Here is a 20121-nt window from a genome sequence, read left to right as displayed (position 1 = left end):
CTTTCCAGCAGAGGGTCACTTGTTAGTGGTCCAAAGCGGGAATTCATGGTCCATTGTCAATTGGCCTTTAACCTCCAGGCAAGGAATTTCAATTTCCATCTTAACTCTAGTTATTTGTAAATTGGTTGATCTAAATTACTCACCACAAAATGAAACCTCAGCTTTTTTCCAAGAATTGATCAAAAAAATCATTTTTGAAGAAGAGTCATATGGGCTCGAAACATTAACTCTGATTTTCTTCTAGACCTGCTGAGTTCTTCTGCATTTTCTGTTTTGAATCATTTTTGTAATCCATCTTCACAATTTTTTTAGGTGAAACAATCAGCTATGGCAACAACCGATCTGTTGGTGGATTTACAGGATGATTTGGTGTCAGATGATACTTCCAATGCACTTGGACAACTAAAACTCTCTCCACTGGATGCAAAAACCTGGCCTACAGAGTGTGATGCTGACTTAAAGTCAGGTTAGTAATGACAGTGATTGGGTGTCTGTATAGGAGCATACGGCAGGTTGAAACATGAATCAGTGCAGAAGCTCTAAATACTGAGCTCTTATCCTTGTACAAATACTGAACTTTAACTACCACCTAACCGCCAGAGCTCTTAACTTATGGAGCCTGCATGAGCTGTTCACAACTGACCTAAAGACAGGAGAGAAATCTCCAGCTGGACATTCCTCCCCACACCTATGTCCGTTGTATACAGCACCAGACCTGTTGCCCTGACCTCAAATTGCCCAAACCACTATCCCCGTGTACTGCCTTCCGAGACCCACAATCTAACATCAACTTCCGCCAAGATGCAATACCCCTAGATGGACCACAATCCCGCTGACTGCAAGCCTGGCTTCCAAACCACAATCTAGCCGTGTGTTAAGCCCAGGCCCAGGCTTACAGGTTCAATCAGAACTCATCTCCATAACAGGTGATCCCAACCATACATCAAACCTACTGTGCCCCCCCATATAACCGCTCAATACCGCATCGGCCTCTGAGATACGCCTCAGTCCCAGCTTGCATGCCACACCCAGAACTGCCTCTCTGCTAGATGCATGGATTTAATCAGCAACAAATAGGAGATCCAGTAGTTTCTGATTTTAAAAAAAGGTTGCGAAGTGACTACTAGTTTGCCTCAGGCTGCTGTGCGATTGGTGCTAGATTTACAGTGTGCCAAGTTGGACTCCAAGTTGCAGTGATGTCTGTATTTGACAATACGTCTTTTTTAAATTCTAGTAAAGGATTGTCAGACATCCAATGGCCTGGCCACCTAAACATACACAGGAGCATTGACCACTTGTGTGACGCCACAACAACCATTGGAGTTTTTAAAAATCCTTTCATGGGATGTGGGTGTCACTGACAAGACCACCATTTGTTGCCCATCCCTAATTTGCCTTTGAACTGAGTGAATGAATGGTTTGGACATTTCAGAGGGAGTTTAGGAATCAACCACATTGTTGTGGGTCTGGAGTCACATGCAGGCCATACCAGGTAAGGACAGCAGATTTCCCTCCCTAAAGGACAGATAGGTTTTTATGACAATCAACAATGGTTTCTTGGTCACCATTTCTGAAACTGGCTATGAATTCCAGATTTATTAATTGAATTTAAATTCCACCAGTTGCCATTGTGGGATTTGAACCTGTGTCCTATTAGCCTGGGCCTCTGGATTACTAATTCAGTGACATTACCATGAGCCATCTCCCTATTAGTCTTCCCTGTTGGCCATTATCTTTAAATTTATTAGGAGCTGTGAAGCAACAGCATCAGCATTGATTCTGTGCTGCTGGTGTGGTTGTTACACAGCTGCTGTTAGGCAGGGTAGGAGTTTCAGTGCCTTTTGACTTGAGTGCCTGAAGGCAATCTCATATGGAAACTGGCGGGTTCCATCTGAGACAGCAGAGCCAACACATCAAGCACTCCTTCACTTGCCTTGGTCTGCCCAACAGCAGAGTTCTGCTCAGCCTGGCTCGAGAGCTGTCACACAAACGTGGTAGATATTCCCCCTCTGGCAAGTCATGAGGACTATTTCTGAGACATCGAGACCAACACAGCTCGAGGGGCTTCCTGTGCTAGCACATATTGAACCTCCTGATGTCCTCGGGGAAAACATCCTTATCAAAGAACACCACCTGCTCAGAGCTAACAAAGCACTCCCATTGACACAGGACATCAAAAAAACAATGCACTCGCCTGAAATCTCGTAGTCCCTTCACACTCCACACCTTACAAACTGACGACAGCCCCATCTGTTGATGGCATACTTCCTGGTTTACTGCAAATGTCACCAACCACAACCTGGTAACTGATCCGGGTGGTGAAGTGTCAGGTGTCAGCCTTCCATTGCTTTAGGATGGACCACAGAAGATGTAGAATATGAAGAACAGCTCAAATTGTGACTGTGGTCATCCAAGTCAGGCCAGTGCCAACATACTGAAATTCTGTCCTGAGAGATTCATCCCTGGTGGCGTCACAACCACAACCACACTCTGTTAGCTGAAGTCGGGGAATGGATTGTTAACCTTGACATCAAATTATAACTGCTTTCCCACCAATACAAATAAAAAGAAATCATGGGACTGTTCATGAGCAAAAGTCAGTACCTTCAACAGAAGCAATAAAACAAGGGAGAAAACTAATCTGAGAAAGCTGAAGGGGTTTAGAGCATGTTGTTGTTTAAAGAAGCACTATACCATGGATGGGAGAGAGAAGAAACTTCCACTTGCTCTCCCCTGTCAACCTGTCCTCCCAACACACACTCCTGAAGGTGCCGGCTATGGTTTGACGGGTGCAATGAGTCTTGGCATGCTAGTTGATAAATTAAATTAAAGGAAATGCACAGATTATAATGGGAGAAATGAATTCAATAGATTAATATTCTTAGCAGCCAGAGACAGCAATTGTCAAATGCCAGACTGTTAATGCGAGTTTTAGAGCAATTTCCTAACAGGCTTTAATGACTTTTGCACAATTTAACCTGCACTTCACTCTAATTCATTGATAAATCAACACCTAAGATTTTTATTAAGAATTTTGAAGAAATTATGTACCCTCATGGAAATTCCTTTTGATTGCTTCAGCATTTGCACCCACTTAAAATGTGAGTCAGGGATGACCAAATGGCATTTGCCAAAATTGTAAAATCTTAATTTAGTCTTTAATTTTGCCCTCCTGAGTTACCTTACAGCCTCTAAAACTGATGGAATGTATTTAATCTTCTATTTGCGTCTGTCTGAAGCAATTCTCACTCCAGATTACACTTTTGGCCTTTGGGTCAGAAGAGCAGAGAGGAGGATTTTGTCTTTTGTGACATCATCAGCGTGTATTCAGCCCCGATTGGCTCCTTGAGCTGTCAGTCAGTCATGGTGACCAATCTCATACTGACTCAATGACCCTAAGCTACCACCCACTCTCAGTAGAATGCTATTTGACTGTATATTTTGCAACTTAGTGCGCAAATTCTTCTCATCTAAGGGGAAACTAGGTAAGAAAAATCATTTAAACTAACTTAACTGGTGCCTTGCGAGAGCCCAATAACAAAATTAAGGTTTTAGGTTTGTAGATGAAACGATATTAAGGCCCCTGAAGATCAGCTGTTTTGAGGAGCCACACCAGAAGTGACTTTGATTGTGGCTATGGAGACATGCAAGGCTATTCATTTCAACTTTCCTGGGCAAGGTAAGTCAAATGATTGCACGGCATTCAAACTATGGTTTAGGCTCCTTAGACAGCATCTTCCAAACCCACAACCACTATCATCTAGAAGGACAAGGGCAGCAGATAGGTGGGAACATCACCACCTGCAAGTTCCCCTGCAAGTCACTCACCATCCTGACTTGGAAATATATCGCCGTTCCTTCACTGTCGCTGGGCCAAAATCCTGGAACTCCCTCCCTAACAGCACTGTGGGTGTACCTATACCACATGGACTGCAGCAGTTCAAGAAGGTAGCTCACCACCGCCTTCTCAAGGGCAACTAGGGATGGGCAATAAATGCTGGTCCAGCCAGTGAAACCTGCATTCTGTGAATGAATAAAAAAAAAGATAAAATAACAGGAAAGCTGGAGTTCCTTCTGATTCCTCACTGGGCTAAGGGCAAATTCAGGATAACACTGGGGCATCATGCAGCTCAATGTAAGGTCGCAGGTTCAAGTTAACTGATTATAGTCAGGCAGCAAGATTCAGTAGTCCAGCTGCTCCTGAGAATCCTGGAGGAAAGAGTGGAGATGAGTATATGGGACTCCTGTATGGCACCCATATGTGTATGCTGGATGAAAGTTGGATTGAATTCAGCTACTTTTCATGGTTATTTGTCCTGTAAACTCTACTGCCCGGGCTCAGGACACCAAACCTAACTATGGCACGGTACTGAAGGCCGAAGGCACCCAGAGGCAATACGAATTATCACCTAGACATGAATAAGGATTGGGAGTTATTTTTAGAACTTGCGTCCTGATATTTACACTCAATATGAATGGTAATGAAATAAATAGGAAAAGACCAAAAGCAACACCTAGCATGTCTCATCCAGACACATTGACCCGGATCTCCATTGAGGCTGTGGCTTACACCACTGACTGCATTTTAAATGATGTTCTTACTGTTTAGGTCGACCCCAGTGAGAACTTGCAGCTTGGAACTATCAGAGAGATAAATAGTGAGCCCAAGTGGTAAAGGCGTAATTCCAGCAATGTCACGCCCCTCTCAAGCCACGAACTGACGACATGTCCCTGGAGTTGCCTTCAGTTCAGTGACTTTGTGTTTTTAACCTAACCTGCAGCTGTTATTAATTCTAGGCTCACCTCCCCCACCCCACCCCCAGCTCTGCTCGCCCCCACCCCCCTTGTGTGTGTGAATGCACGTGTGCTTCTTTATCTTTGTCTGTCCTACCATTTATGAAATAAAAAATAAGCAATTAAAATTGTTCCCCATCAAAATATACCTCAAGTTACAAAGTTCATATTCCAGTTTATTGTGAAATAATTTAGGGAAAAATCAGTAATTTAAATACTGTCATAGGCTGAGGGACGACTCACTATGTGAGTGCGTGTGTGTTTGAGTGAGTGCATGTGTGTGTGTGTGTGTGAGAGTGCGCGGTGCGTGTGCGTGTGAAGGGATATATGTGGGGAGGATGGGGGGGTTGAGTAATGTTGTTAATCACTGAGTGCACCAAAGATTAAATAGTGTAACAATTCAAGGGTAGGTATTCAGGTAAGTAATGCGTATCTAGCCCAAGCCTCCGAGCCTGAGATCTGTGTAAGAGACATTTGCAGTGTCCCGGGCAGCGTAAATCAGCATGTTGGAAGCTTAAACTTTCCATGCAATTACAGTGCTTGTGCACACGTCAAAACTTTGATGAGTCCGGAAGGGCAGACCCCATAACATTTGCTGCTGTTGACATTGGACGATCTGCTCCAATATATCTAGCACACATTTTCTATCTTTCAAATTCAAACTTCAAAGAAAAGAATATTGAGAAAAAAACCAAGGGATTCTCCAGGAACATTTAATATAGATGTTTTCAGTTTTTTAATTGATAGTTGGACTCATCGTGTTTACTTATCTGGCACCTACCCTACACTCTGCTCAGTATAGAGCATGTCCTCTAACACATAAGAAAATGCATATATACATATATATATATATTTATGAGAGGAGTGGAAAATTAAGCAAATAGGAATTTGATAAGCATGTATGAACAGTAAATATTCTCTTAATTTTAACTAGGTAAAGAAGAGTACTCACCTGAAATTGTTAATCCTCCCACTAATTTGAAGTGGGATGATCCATACTATGACATTGCAAGACGCCAAATTGTGGAGGTAGCAGGTAGGTCTATAAAATAATCCTGAACTGTAATTACTGTCTATTTGTTGTTGTCCAGAATAGAATTAGAGAGGGGGATAAGGAAGAGGACTAGGCCAAACGAAACATTTTTGATGTAACTCCTTGTGCCTGTCAGGTCTGTAGTGTTAAAATGAAGGAATATTATTTTCTGTGAGCTCCTCCTCCTGTTGTTTCTACCCATGGAAAAGGATTTCTTAAAATTACCTCTTGCCTCTTCCACATAGCATTACATAGTATATCTACAAATGGCACAGAGACAGGCCATTTGGCCCAACCAGTTCATGCCAGTGTTTATGCTCCACTTGAGCCTCATTCCATCCTTTCTTACCCAAATCTATCATCGTAACAATCTATTCCTTTCTCCCTTTAAAGCTTGTCTAGCTTGCCCTTAAATGGATCTTCAATTCCTTATTGGCTTTCTTGATGATTATCTTATCCTGATGACCTCTAGTTATGCACTTTCTCACAAGGGGAAACATTCTCTCTGTATCCACTTTATCAAAACCCTGTAACCTTCTTTGGTGTCTTCCCTCTGAGAGATTAGAGGATCTCCTTCTCTGTTGGTGTTCCAATTCATCCCTGAGTGTGCCCAGGGCTAGGGATGTAGAAATCTGCCTTCTTGCTTGTGAACCAAGGGAACCCATTACTGCTCTCTGGCTAGTGAGGTGTTTGATGTGGGCAGAAACCATCACCACATTTATGTCTCCTAACTAAAATGTAGTTGTTTCCATATCTTCATGCTTTTCCCTTTGTAGCAGTCCTGAAAGGATTTGGAGTTTGATTAGCAGTTTGACAGGCTGTGACATGAATGTTACTTCCATGGCCATAACTATCAATAGTTTGTCCTTGTTGGCAGGAGGGTTTGATTGACTCTGAACCCATACAATGATAGGAGTGGGTCCCACCCACACCCTCTGACTGCTGGTGTCTCACTGGATATCGTCCCAGAATTCAGAACTGGAGTGGGCTACCATCACCAGTACTAACTGGAGCAAGATTCAAACTTCTGATTTAAGTGGAATGCTACCACTAAGAGAGAGGCTCCTTTTATCTAGTTGTTGAGTAATCTAAACTGGTAGAGTCTCTGTTTGCCTGATGTTGTGTACATATTGTCTCCATTAGGGCACACCCACTTTTCACCATGTGCTGAAGCACAGACCGAGTCTTGGCCCTATGTGGTTCAGTGCGTTGCCTGATTGATGGTGCAAAAAGACTTCTCTTTTCTGGCAGTTTTTGCACCACAAGACGCACTGGATACAAAGCGCTTTATATTTTTCAAAGCCTGGGAGCATTGCTTCTTCCATTGAGGAAGTGTTGTGGAACTGATCAATAATTTGTTGAATTGCTTGTGTCGGGTCAGCATCCTGCATTTGTTTTGGTCTGGAGCTTCCCTTTCAGGTTGATGTGTGTTGGGGGAGAAAATATTTTCAAACATTTACAAAGGATTGCACAGAATGTACAGGACAAAAACAAGCCATTTGACCTGATTGGTCTATACTGCTGTTTATCCTGCACAGAAGCCTCCTCTTACCCTATTTCATTTAACCCTATCAATATATGCTTCTATACCTTTCTCCCTCCTGTTTAGCTTGCTTCCCCTTACATGTGTCTATGCCTCAACTACTCCATGTGATGGTGCCATATTTGCTGACATGTCAAGATTTGCACTGTTCCTGTGCAGTGTTTCCAACAAGCAAGCCATGGCTTTTGGATGTAGTGAGCTCTGTGTTAATGACCCTAAAATTGTGGGAGGTCAAGAAGCAGCATGAGGTGTTACAGTATGAGAGAGCTGATGGGATGTGTGTGTGAGGAAGAGCCGCAGCATATGGGTGGAGTCAGGATACCAGGACATAGAGGTGAGAGTTGATGTGTCCAAATAAGCAGGTCTTTGATTTTGAGAGCTTTATAGATTAACCAAGGCATTAAAAAACACATGTGATGATGTTTGAATGTGAGATAAAAAGGAAAACTACTGATTTATAGAACTGCATAAGAGCCAGTGCCTCAGCTCTGACTGGTTTACTGAAGGGAGCACTGGTTTGTGTTAAATGAACTGACTCATCATGTCTATTCCTACAGGGGATGATAACTTTGGCAGGAAGGTGATAGTGTTCAGCGCCTGTCGGATGCCTCCCAGTTACCAGTTGGACCACACCCAACTGCTTAAGTGAGTTTGCCAAAAGATATGTGTTGTTCTTTAGTCTTATAAAACTCCACTCCCTAAAGGGGCAGCTTGAGTGACCCTTTGAGTGCATCCTGAATCTTCCCCCTCCTCATTTTGTTGATGGACATGGTGCAGTTTAACAACCAAGCGTCTAAGGTATCGGGAGGAAGCATCCCATAGAGGTAGAGCATTCTTCATCCAATATCAACAGCCTAGTCTGCTCTGTGTGTCCAAGCATCTAGATGTAAAGTTGAATTTGTGCATGGATTGGTGCAGGTTACCGGCCAGTTCTTTTGAGAGAGCATTAAGATCAAGAATTAATGGAACATCAAGTAGGATTTTCAACTTTAATGAAACTCATTGTTGGAAGAGTTTCAAAATAGACCTCACCCACAAAAATGCAATAATTTAAAATAAACCAGCACAAGATCAATCAGTTAGCAAGTGGAACTAGGGGAATGTCCGGCAATAGTACTGAAGACTTGTGATCCAGAACTTGCTGCGCCCCTAGCCAAGCTGTTCCAGTACAGCTACAACACTGGCATTTACCCGGCTATATGGAAAATTGCCTTGGTACATCCTGTACGCAAAATGCAAGACAAACCCAACCTGGCCAATTGCTGCCCCATCAGACTACTCTCGATCATCAGTAAAGTAATGGAAGGGGTCATCAACAGTGCTATCAAGTGGCACTTGCTTAGCAATAACCTGCTCACTGACACCCAGTTTGGCTTCCACCAGGGCCACTCAGCTCCTGACCTCATTACAGCCTTGGTTCAAACATGGACAAAGGAGCTGAACTCCCGAGGTGAGAGTGACTGCCCTTGACACCAAGGCCACATTTGACCGAGTGTGGCATCAAGGAGCCCCAGCAAAACTGGAGTCAATGGGAATCAGGGGGAAAGCTGTCCGCTGGTTGGATTCATACCTAGCACAAAGGAAGATGGTTGTGGTTGTTGGAGGTCAGTCATCTCAGCTCCAGGTCTTCATTGCAGGAGTTCCTCAGGGTAGTGTCCTAGGCCCAACCAACTTCAGCTGCTTCATCAATGACCTTCCTGCCATCGTAAGGTCAGAAGTGGGGATGTTAGCTGATGATTGCACAATGTTCAGCGCCATTTGCAACTCCTCAGATACTGAAGCTGTCCATGTCCAAATGCAGCAAGACCTGGATAATATCCAGGCTTGGGCTGACAAGTGGCAGGTAACATTTGCACCACACAAGTGTCAGGCAATGACTATCTCCAACAAGGGAGAATCTAACCATTGCCCCTTGATGTTCAGTGGCATTACCATCGCTGAATCCCCCACTATCAACATCCTGGGGGTAACCATTGACCAGAACTGAACTGGAGTAGCCATATAAATACTGTGGCTACAAGAGCAGGTCAGAGGCTAGGAATCGTGCGATGAGTAACTCACCTCCTGACTCCTCAAAGCTTCTCCACCATTTACAAGGCACAAGTCAGGAGTGTGATGGAATACTCTCTACTTGCCTGGATGAGCGCAGCTCCCACAACACTCAAGAAGCTTGACACCATCCAGGACAAAACAGCCTGGTTGATTGGCACCACATCCATAAACATTCACTCCCTCCACCACCGACGCACAGTAGCAGCAGTGTGTACCATCTACAAGATGCACTGCAGGAATTCACCAAGGCTCCTTAGACAGCATCTTTCAAACCCACGACCACTACCATCTAGAAGGACAAGGGCAGCAGATAGATGGGAACACCAGCACCTGGAAGTTCCCCTCCAAACCACACACCATCCTGATTTGGAAATATATTGCTGTTCAATCACTGTTGCTGGGTCAAAATCCTGGAACTCCCTTCCTAACAGCACTGTGGGTGTACCTACACCACATGGACTGCAGCGGTTCAAGAAGGCAGCTCACCACCACCTTCTCAAGTTCAGCTAGGGATGGGCAATAAATGCTGGCCCAGCCAACGAAGCCCACATCCTATGAATGAATAAAAAAAAAAAATTGCCTCGGTGCTCCTAGGATTGGGCATATCATGGCAGGGTTCTGCTGTTCTCTGCTGTCCTCAGAAGCGTGTATGGATCTGGGTACCTTGGACTGTGAAGCTCCCGTGGCCAAACACCTCATCCACCTTGGGTCCACCTGTGGAGAATGGCTGCTAGAGTGCTCATGATACTCAGCCCCCATCATAAGTCAACAGAGGGGAAAAAAGCCTGTGGGGCAGAAGAGTCAGCAGTGTTACAAAATTGAACTCATAAAGTGGAACTTGTGGATATGTGTTGGATTTGATACTGTTGTGCTGACCTGCCCAGCAATGCAGTGCTTTGGATAATCAGCGAGTTTGAGATATTGAACTGAATCTGAGTCAGCAGCTAGCTTCCTGTAGCTGGGCCCCCAATTCCTTTCTGGTTGTCTGATTATTTTGAGGAGAGCAGCTGGAATTCCTTTGAGAATTCTCTCTGGAGTAATTAACATGCCAGCAGGTAGTGGCTGATGTGGTAGAAGTAGAAGCCTCAACACGTTACTGTCCAGGCAGACAGGTGGACTCACTATCTTCCATCCTCAAAGGTTAGCTTCTGTCAGCATTTTCTGTGTCAGTTGTTAGACTTGCTGTAAGGGTTAACCTAATTGTGCTTATGGGCTGCTTGATCCTGTGACGCTGCCTCATCGTAACCACATTCATCTTTAATGACCATTATTTAGGAAGAAGTGCAGGTTTCTGTTTGAACTGAATTCAGATGTCCGCTAACTGCTCCTGAATTTTGTTGTTTCTTGTTGAAGCATTGATTATACTGGGGACATAGAAGACTATTTACTTTGGGTGCAGACTGTTGACATTAAGTATTCCCCAGGTCAGATATAGCAGTTGAATTTTCTCTATAATCCAACAATGTACCTCAACTATCTTCAGTAGAGTTGTCTCACCAGTACAGAAGTCACTTTTCACACCAGTCACCCAGTGGCTCCTCTCGGGTTGCCAGGTTGGTGTCAGTCGGAGGCAGTTTTGGTGCTGTGGTACCCATGCCACTAGGAGCTATATTGAAACTGCCCAAAACCATTCCATGTAGGACCCTAAAACTAGCCAGTAAATGAGAATTCCACCCACTGCTATGGGCTTATTTCAATCATGACAGTGACCAACCTTGTCTAAATGACAGAGATATTAAACAAATATTTTGTATCTGTCTTCACAGTAGAAGACACAAATTACTAGAAACAGAGGGTAACCAAGGGGCTAAAAAGAGTGAGAAATTTAAGGTTATTAATATCATCAGAGAAAAACATTCGAGAAACTTAAGAGTCTAAAATCTGAGAAATCCCCAGGACCTGATGGCCAACATCCTAGATTTCTAAAAGAGGTAGCTGCAGAGATGATAGATGCGCTGGTTATGATTTTCCAAAATTTCCTAGATTCTAAAACGGTCCTAGTAGATTGAAAGTTAGCAAATGTAACTCTGCTATTCAAGAAAGGAGGGAGAGAGAAACTGGGAACTACAGGCCAGTTAGCCTGACATCAGTCATCGGGAAAGTGCCGGAATCTATTATTAAGGGAGTATTAACAATGCACTTAGAAAATCATAGTATGACAAAGTCAACACGAGTTTACGAAACAGAAATAGCGTTTGACAGATTTATTGGAGTTTTTTGAGGATGTAACTAACAAGGTAGATAAAGGGGACCCAGTAGATAAAGTTTACTTGGATTTTCAAAAGGCATTCGATAAGGTGCCACACAAAACGCGAACACACAAGGTATGGGCTTGTGGAGTTGGAGATAATATTTAGAGGACAGAGGATTGGTTAACAGGAAGCAGGGAATTGCGATAAATGTTGCATTTTCAAGTTGGCAGGCTGTGTCTAGTATGGTACTGCCGGGATCAGTGCTGGGGCCTAAGCTATTTACAGTCTACAATAATCACTTAGACAAATACACAGAGAATAATGTATCTAACTTTGCTGATGATACAAAGTTAAGTGGGAATGTAAGTGTGAGAAGGACACGAAGGAGGCTGCAGAAAGATATAGACAGGTTAAGTGAGTGGGCAGCAAGACAGCAGATGGAGTATAATGTGGTTAGGTGTGAGGTTATTCACTTTGGTCGTAAGAATAGAAAAGCAGTATTTTTTAAAAGGGCAAAACTTGTTAATGCTCAGAGGGACTTGGGACACAGGGTATACTATACAAGGAATACAGAAAGTTAGCATGTAATTACAGCAATTAATTAGGAAGGCAGATGTCATGTTGACCTTTATTGCAAGGGGATTGGCTAACAAGAATAAGGAAGTATTGCTACAATTATTCAGGGCTTTTGTGAGACCACACCTGGAGTAGTGTGTGCAGTATTGGTCTCCATTTTTAAGAAATGATATACTTGCATTGTAGGTGGAATGGCAAAGGTTCACTAGATTATTCCCTGGGGTGAGAATGATGAGAGGTTGAGTAAACTGTGCCTATATTCTCTGGCGTTTAGAAGAACGAGAGGTGATCTCATTGAAACATACAGGATTCTGAAGGGGCTTGACATTGAGATTTCGTTCCCCCAGGCTGGAGAACCTAGAACAAGGGGACACCGTCTCAAGATAAGGGGCTGATCATTTAGGACTGAGATGAGGAGAATTTTCCTCAGTTGAAAGGGTTGTGAATTCTTAGAATTTTCATCCCCGAAATGTTGAGGATGCTCCACCATTATATGTACTTAAGGTGGAGATAGACAGATTTTTGGCCTCTTGGGGAATCAAGGGATATGGGGAGGAGGAGGGAAAGTGGAGTTAAGGTTAATGATCAGCCATGATTATATGGAAAGGTGGAGCAGGCTCGAGGGGCCATATGGTTTACTTCTGCTCCTATTGTGATAATGTGTTGTATTTAGCTTTGTATGAATCTCCAGTTGAATTACATAATTAATGCATACCAATGGGATTTCTGCTTGAAGTACTAGGCTTTTGACTGTTCTGAGTCTGTTTCTATCTCCCCGACACTAGATACCTGAAGCACACGCTGGACAAGTACGTGGAGAGCGACTACTCTGTTGTGTACTTTCACTATGGACTCAACAGTCAAAATAAACCTTCATTTACTTGGTTACTGGAAGCTTACAAGGAGTTTGACAGGAAGTAAGTGTGACTGTGCCTTTTACATTTCAATCAAATGAGCTTGGTTGTCCCATTCTGTTTTCTGATTTGCTGCTGCAAAGCTGTTACTTAATGTAACAGGGAAATACACATGTTGAGTCTCCAGTAATGCTTGGATCTGATTGGGTATGTATCTGGTAAGTGGATTCTTCTAGCTGGACTATCCATTTAATTTGGTAAAAATAATTTTGCTTATGAGGATATGTTTCTTGTGCTGGTGAATCAGAGTGGCGGGTGTAGGGGTTGTGGGTGGAATGATAAAAGCCAAATTCAAGAATGTAGGATGGAGAAAGTGCCTACACCAATGGCAATCAAATTATCATGTCCCTGAGGTTCCATGCAAGCTCCTGTTACTTTATACAGCATAGTGTGTAAGCTGCAGCATCACAATCCAGTATCATTGTGCAAACAAAACTGAAGCAGTTTACTGATCTCTTAGCATCTTTATGTCCTCAGTGAGAGGAGATAGTTATTAATCCAGCTACTGGGGCAGCCAACTGTGTGGAAAAACCAGCTCCTCTTCACGGGGTATCGTGGGGTCCTTTATGTCCACTTGAACAGGCCTGATTTTAACATTCCAAGTTGAAAGGCAGCAACTCTGACGGTGCAGCACTCCATCAGTGCTGTACTGAAGTGTTGGCCTGGATTACATGCTTAATCTCTGACACCCCCCCACCCCACTCAGTTAAAAGTGATACCACTGAGCTAATCTAAAATTTTATAGTAGTTCTGCCTTTGCCCTGCTCCAGAGTTACTGTACAGTACTGAGCAATACTAGATTTAGAGTCTTCAATAGACATGGCATGGTCTGCTGATGGCACAGCTTTTGAAGAGCAATACTGAGTAAAACAAACAGGTCAGAGAGTGTCCAGGATTTGATCCTTGGTATATTGTAATTGATCTTGGTCTTTGGGTTAGGAAAAAAAATTTGGTCACGATTCCTGCTCCTAGCCAACAAAAACCCCTCATGTATGAGTGGATTAAGCTCTGTTGAGATTGTTTTCTAACCCAAGTATCCTTCTGACACACACTGTCAATGCTTACACATGAATAATTGTTTACCTGCCAGGCCATTTGGAGCCACGACCACCTGTGTCCTGATATCTTGTAGTAGGGATATGTATCTGAGTGGGCAGTGTATCATTACTCCAAAATGTGAACCCACCTATGTGGAGTGTGAGACATTCCCCTTACCCAATAATTGTAAGACCTTCCTAAATATTTGCCTACTACTGTTCACCCACTCCCCACCACCCTCCGCGCCATGTTTGAAAGCTTGGAGATTTAAGCCTCAGCTCTTTAAACTTCCCAGCCCTGGAGGACCAGTGTAGACTAGTATCTGAGGCACAATAAAGGCAGCTTCCTAATTGAACAATCAAGGAGTGACCTGAGAAGACTGAGAAGGTTTTAAAGAGCTGAAGCTGAGGTGAAATCTTAATTGAAATAAAAACAGGAAATGCTCAGTGGATCAGGCAGCGTCTGTGAAGAGAGAATTAACATTTTAGATCATCAGAACTCCTGAACTATTCGAGCATTTCATGTTTTTATTTCTGATTTCCAGCATCCACACTATTTTGGCTTTTGTAAAGGTGCAAACTTGTACACCCAAGTATCTTTGGACATCAACACTTAAAAGTTTCTCACCCTTGAAAAAATATTCTGCTTTTCTATTCTTATGACCAAAGTAAATAACTTCACATTTCCCCATATTATACTCCATCTGCCATCTTGTTGCCCACTCATCTAATCTGTCTATATCTTTTTGCAGCCCTCCCTTCCCACCCAGTTTGGTATCAGCAGTAATCTTCGACACATTACTCTCTGTCTGTTCATCTAAGTCATTAATATAGGTTACAAATAGCTGAGGTCCCAGCACTCCACTATTCATTCCCTGCCCCTGTATCCATTCTAAAATATTACCGCCCACTCCATGAGCTCTTATCTTGCCTATTAAACTTTTGTGCAGCACCTTATCAAATGCCTTTTGGAAATCCAGATATGCTATATCTACTGATTCCCCTTTATCTCCCCCACTAGCTACATCCTCAAAAAACTCTTATTAAATTTGTCGAACAGGATGTCCCTTTGGTAAAACCATATTAACTTGTTCTAATCATACTCTGCTTTTCTAAGTGCATTGTTAACACTTCCTTAATAATAGATTCCAGCATTTTCCCAACAACTGACATTAGGCTAACTGCCCTATAGTCCACTGTTTTCTCTATTCCTCCTTTCTTGAAAAGTGATGTAACATTTGCTGATAACTTCTGATCTGATGGGACTGTTCCCGAACTTAAGGAATTTTGGAAACTCAAATACTTTGGGTAATCAAGTGTAAACTGAAGATGCCTGGTATGTTCCAAAAGAATTCTAGGCAGTGGTTATTCTAGTGAGCTGTATTTAACAGCTTCCCTTTAGGAGAGCTGTGTTTCTTTTCCATCATTAACAATCAAGAAAAATCTCACCCTGTCATTAGCACTTATGATTCTGTTTGAATCTTTCAACCATCACTTCCCAGTGATGGAGGGACCAGCACGATTGTCAGTTTTGACCTTGAGCCTCGAGGGACGAACTGTCAAAGCTGTTAGTGTTTCCCTGTAAAATCAGTATCATGAAAAGAGTACTTGGTGAATTGTGTTCAAAAACCTGGACTGTTTCTATCTACACAGGTACAAGAAGAACATAAAGGCTCTGTACATTGTCCACCCTACCAGGCTCATCAAGGCCTTCCTTGTTGTCTTCAAACCCATAATCAGGTCAGTCCATGCTTGGTGATCAGTTTATACAAATTAGTTACTTGCTTTCTGAAAATTGCTGTTTATATCTTGCTTTCCTGCCACAGTTTTCTATTAAGCTGGTCAATGTTGTCATGCCTGATCTCAATCAGGCCAGAAAGGGGAAGATCAGTTGTGTTTCTAATCCTGCTTGTTGTCCGCTGATGACTGCTGAAAAGTGCAGAAACATAAATATCAGGATTGAACTTGATCGGCCTTAACTATTTCATGATGAATAGCCTGTCTCCACAAACACGTGCAGACATTGTGCATACATGCACTTACTAATCCAGGCACACGGAAATGCTCTACCACTCTCATACATTTCTTTGCCACAACAACTTGAATTATCTAGCACATTAAATGTAGTAAAATGTCCCAAGGCATTTCAAAGGAGCCATATTAGGGCATATGACATATATTTTCATAAAGAAGAGAGGTGGGAAAACAAAGGTGTTTATGGAGGAAATTTGAGACTTTAGGACCTCAGTAAGGTGAAGAAATGCCACCAGTGGGATGCGCAAGAGGCCAGAATTGGAGGAGTGCAGAAATCTCAGAGGGTTGTAGGGTGGGAGGAGGTTACAAAGAGACCTTGTCTGAGCTTGCATTTTTAAAATTCATTCACGGGATGTGGGCTTCCCTGGCTGGGCCAGCATTTATTACCCATCCCTAGTTGCTCTTGAGAAGGTGATGGTGAGATTGCCTTCTTGAACCGCTGCAGTCCATGTGGTGTAGGTACACCCACAGTGCTGTTAGGGAGGGAGTTCCAGGATTTTGACCCATCGACAGTGAAGGAACGGCGATATATTTCCAAGTCAGGATGGTGAGTGACTTGGATGGGAACTTCCAGGTGGTGATGTTCCCATGTATCTGCTGCCCTGTCCTTCCAGATGGTAATGGTTGTGGGTTTGGAAGGTGCTGTTTAAGGAGCCTTGATGAGTTGCTGCAGTGCATTTTGTAGATGGTACACACTGCTGCTACTGTTCATTGGTGGTGGAGGGAGTGAATGTTTGTGGGTGGGGTGCCAATCAAGCGGGCTGCTTTGTCCTGCATGGTGTTGAACTTCTTGAGTGTTGTGGGAGCTGCACTCATCCAGGCAAGTGGAGAGTATTCCATCACAATCCTGACTTGTGCCTTGTAGATGGTGGACAGGCTTTGGGGAGTCAGGAGGTGAGTTACTCATCAGAGGATTCCCAGCCTCTGACCTGCTTTTGTAGCCACAGTATTTATATGGCTAGTCCAGTTCAGTTTCTGGTCAATTGTAAGCCCCAGGATGTTGATAGTTGGGGATTCAGTGATGGTAGTGCCAGTGAATGTCAAGGGATGATGGTTAGATTCTCTCTTGTTGGAGATGGTCATGGCTTAGCACTTGTGAGTGAAGGGTGGGAGAGGGGAGACTAGTCAGGAATGCACAGATTTAATTGACGTTTGCAAAAATGCACACTCGTGCATTTTCTCTCAGCTTGTTCTAACATGCACACAGCTGCTCATTTGCCTACTTGCTCACAGACATGCACACAAGTGCTCACTCTAGCCAGGCTCTCTCATGCATGCGTACTATCTGCTCACTCGCACACATGTGCAGTTCAGGTTCACTTGCACTCAATGCTCACACGTATTATCCAGACTCTCAGATGAAGAATGGCCACTGGGCAAGGTAGTAAAGGACAGTAATTGAATTTCCTGGCCTGCATGACTGGGAGCCATTGTGGGGCATTTATCCACTGAACCACAAGGGGATAGTCATTCCTATCTTTTGATTTCTCTGCCTAACTTGTATTAGCCATAAGTAAGAAATCGCTTGAGACTTGCTGAATGAAACAAGTAATTAATATGTAACTTGTGTGTGAAGACATTTGCCAAACAATGCAGCTGCCTCACTTGTGCTCTAATGTTTCCATTCCATTTTTCTCCACCTTATACCCCTGTTCCAGCATGAAGTTTGGCCGGAAGATCTTATATGTGAATCATTTGGGTGAACTTGAACAGTACCTGAAGTGTGAGCGAATGGTGATCCCATTGTGTGTGAAAAGGTAGGTCTGTCTAATTCATATGCCTGGGTGAGAGGTGTTCTATTTGTTATTTTAAGGTAACTAAGATTCATACAGGACCGGATTGTCAGAGGGATTGCAATCATATGTTTCCTTTTTGGGGGGGTTTAATTTTTATTTTTTTCTTCTTGTTACTTTGGAGAATTTATCAAACATTTTTATTTGCACAACAAACTTTTCTGTATATAAATATAACATAATTGGTGATGGCTGGGGTGGGGGAAAGCTTTTTAGAGTTATAGGCTCATTGCAACACAGAATTTGGCCCATTGAGTCCATGCGGGAAAGAATAGACAAACAAGTGATGTTAACTCTGTCCATACTGCTGTGGACTAAAAGACTGAAAGATGGGATTAACATCATACACATAAGCCTTGTATTTTGTCTCCCATTTGACTTGCAACCCTTCCCTCCATGACCACCCCTTCACTCCCCATTTAAACCTTACTGAATCACACCAAGCATCCATATGTAAACTCCCATCCTTCACCTTTCATTGCAAAATTTGGAAAAACCTTTAACCTTTTTCCCTTTCTTTCACATTTCTGAGCTCAGCCCCAGTTCCTAATCTGAACAGGTGAGCAATGAGCTGTTCCCAGCCTGAAACCAGCCTCATTTTCTCACTGGTTGCTTTGAACTATGTGGGAACTGCCTGGCTATTAGTCGGATGTTTGTACTTTGCACTTTCCTTCATTTGAGAAGCCTCCCACCCACACCAACCTTCCCACACTGTCACTCAGGTTGAGATTGCAAATTTGACATGCCATGAGGAGGCCTTCTTTCTGATCATCTTGAGTCTTAGAAAGAACGGAGGTATTCATCCATGCATTCCGTTTGTTCAAAGTTATTAAACCCAATCAGCTTGGCTCAGTTGGTAGAACCCTTGCTTCTTAATCTGAAAATTGAAGGTTTCAATCCCCTTAATGACTTGAACACAAAATCTAGACTGCCACTCCAGTACTGTGAGAATGCTGCATAGCTGAAAGTGCTGCTTTTCAGAGAAGATATTAAATGCAGGCTTTGACAGCCTGTGCAGATAGAAGTATTAAGATTCAGCAGCATTATTTGAAGAGCAGAGTTCTCATGGAGCCCCTGCTGATATTCATTCTTCAGCCAATGCCACCAGAAACATTATTTGGACAGTATTTCCTGTTCGTGGTGCACTTTATACAAATTGCTTGCCTTGTTTTTATGCATTATGTGTGACTACACTTTAAAAGTGGGAGATTGGGGTGTAGTGATCATGTTACAGGACAGGTAATCCAGAGGCCCAGGCTAATGCTCTGGGGACACAAATTAAAATCCCACCATGGCAGCTGGTGCAATTTAAATTCAATTAATAAATCTGGAAAATAAAGCTAGTCTCAGTGATGGTGACCATGAAACTATCATCGATTGTTGTAAAAACCCATCTGGTTCACTAATGTACTTTAGGGAAGGAAATCTTCCATCCTTATCTGGTCTGGCCTATGTGTGACTCCAGACCCACAGCAATGTGGTTGACTCTTAACTGCCCTCTGAAATGGCCTAGCAAGCCATTCAGTTCAAAATTAATTAGGGATGGGCAATATATGCTGGCCTTGCCAGCGACACTCACATCCCATGAAAAGAATAAATTTTTTTTTAAATGATCAATAGTCTTGAAGCATTTGGACCATTCCTAGAACATATATATTCAAGTCTTTTGATTGGAATTGATGCTGTGATTTCATTGTTTGATAGCAAGGGCTCTGTCTGGTGATTGAGTGGACCTGATTATTGTGATATCATGTTTATTTAGGTTTGATGAGCATATTCAGGCAGCACAGAAACCCATGCCACCAGAACCTAAAAAGCAGTTGCCTCATCAACAGTTTGGAATCTCACTTCCAGAGTAAGTAATTCCCATGATTGTTCGTGTTGGTTCCATTATAAATTATGTTTTTTCTGTCCAGTTTTTCCTCACTCTTCTGGTGGCAGTGGTTCCTTTCTGAGTTATAGTTCCATGGGCAGCAGTAAACATTGGGACCTCACCCATTCCTCCTGGGTGAGCTCAGTGTGGATTGGCATCAGAGTAGCAGAATCAATTCCAATTGATGCCCCATAACTCATGCTGTATCAGGCAGCTTCACTGGGTAGAGATTAGGTTTGATTCCTTCTCGGTACCCCCTGATCCCCAGGCACTTGCTCAA

General features: G+C 43.0%; 1 protein-coding gene across 2 annotated transcripts in view; it reads left to right on the top strand.

Moving 5' to 3' along the window:
- The window catches only part of arhgap1 (Rho GTPase activating protein 1), a 47033-nt gene that overhangs the window by 9807 nt on the left and 17105 nt on the right, over window positions 1–20121 (top strand). For both annotated transcript variants that reach the window (XM_078548872.1, XM_078548873.1), the window contains exons 2-8: window positions 313–466; window positions 5729–5830; window positions 7928–8015; window positions 12976–13107; window positions 15795–15881; window positions 17834–17932; window positions 19731–19823. In XM_078548872.1, the coding sequence (XP_078404998.1) occupies window positions 328–466; window positions 5729–5830; window positions 7928–8015; window positions 12976–13107; window positions 15795–15881; window positions 17834–17932; window positions 19731–19823 (740 nt within the window). In that variant the 5' untranslated portion in view covers window positions 313–327. The remainder of the gene's footprint in view (window positions 1–312; window positions 467–5728; window positions 5831–7927; window positions 8016–12975; window positions 13108–15794; window positions 15882–17833; window positions 17933–19730; window positions 19824–20121) is intronic.

Source organism: Cetorhinus maximus, chromosome 9 (genome assembly GCF_964194155.1).
Source record: "Cetorhinus maximus chromosome 9, sCetMax3.hap1.1, whole genome shotgun sequence".
Classification (NCBI taxonomy): Eukaryota; Metazoa; Chordata; class Chondrichthyes; order Lamniformes; family Cetorhinidae; genus Cetorhinus; species Cetorhinus maximus.
This window is presented reverse-complemented; position numbering and strand designations above follow the sequence as displayed.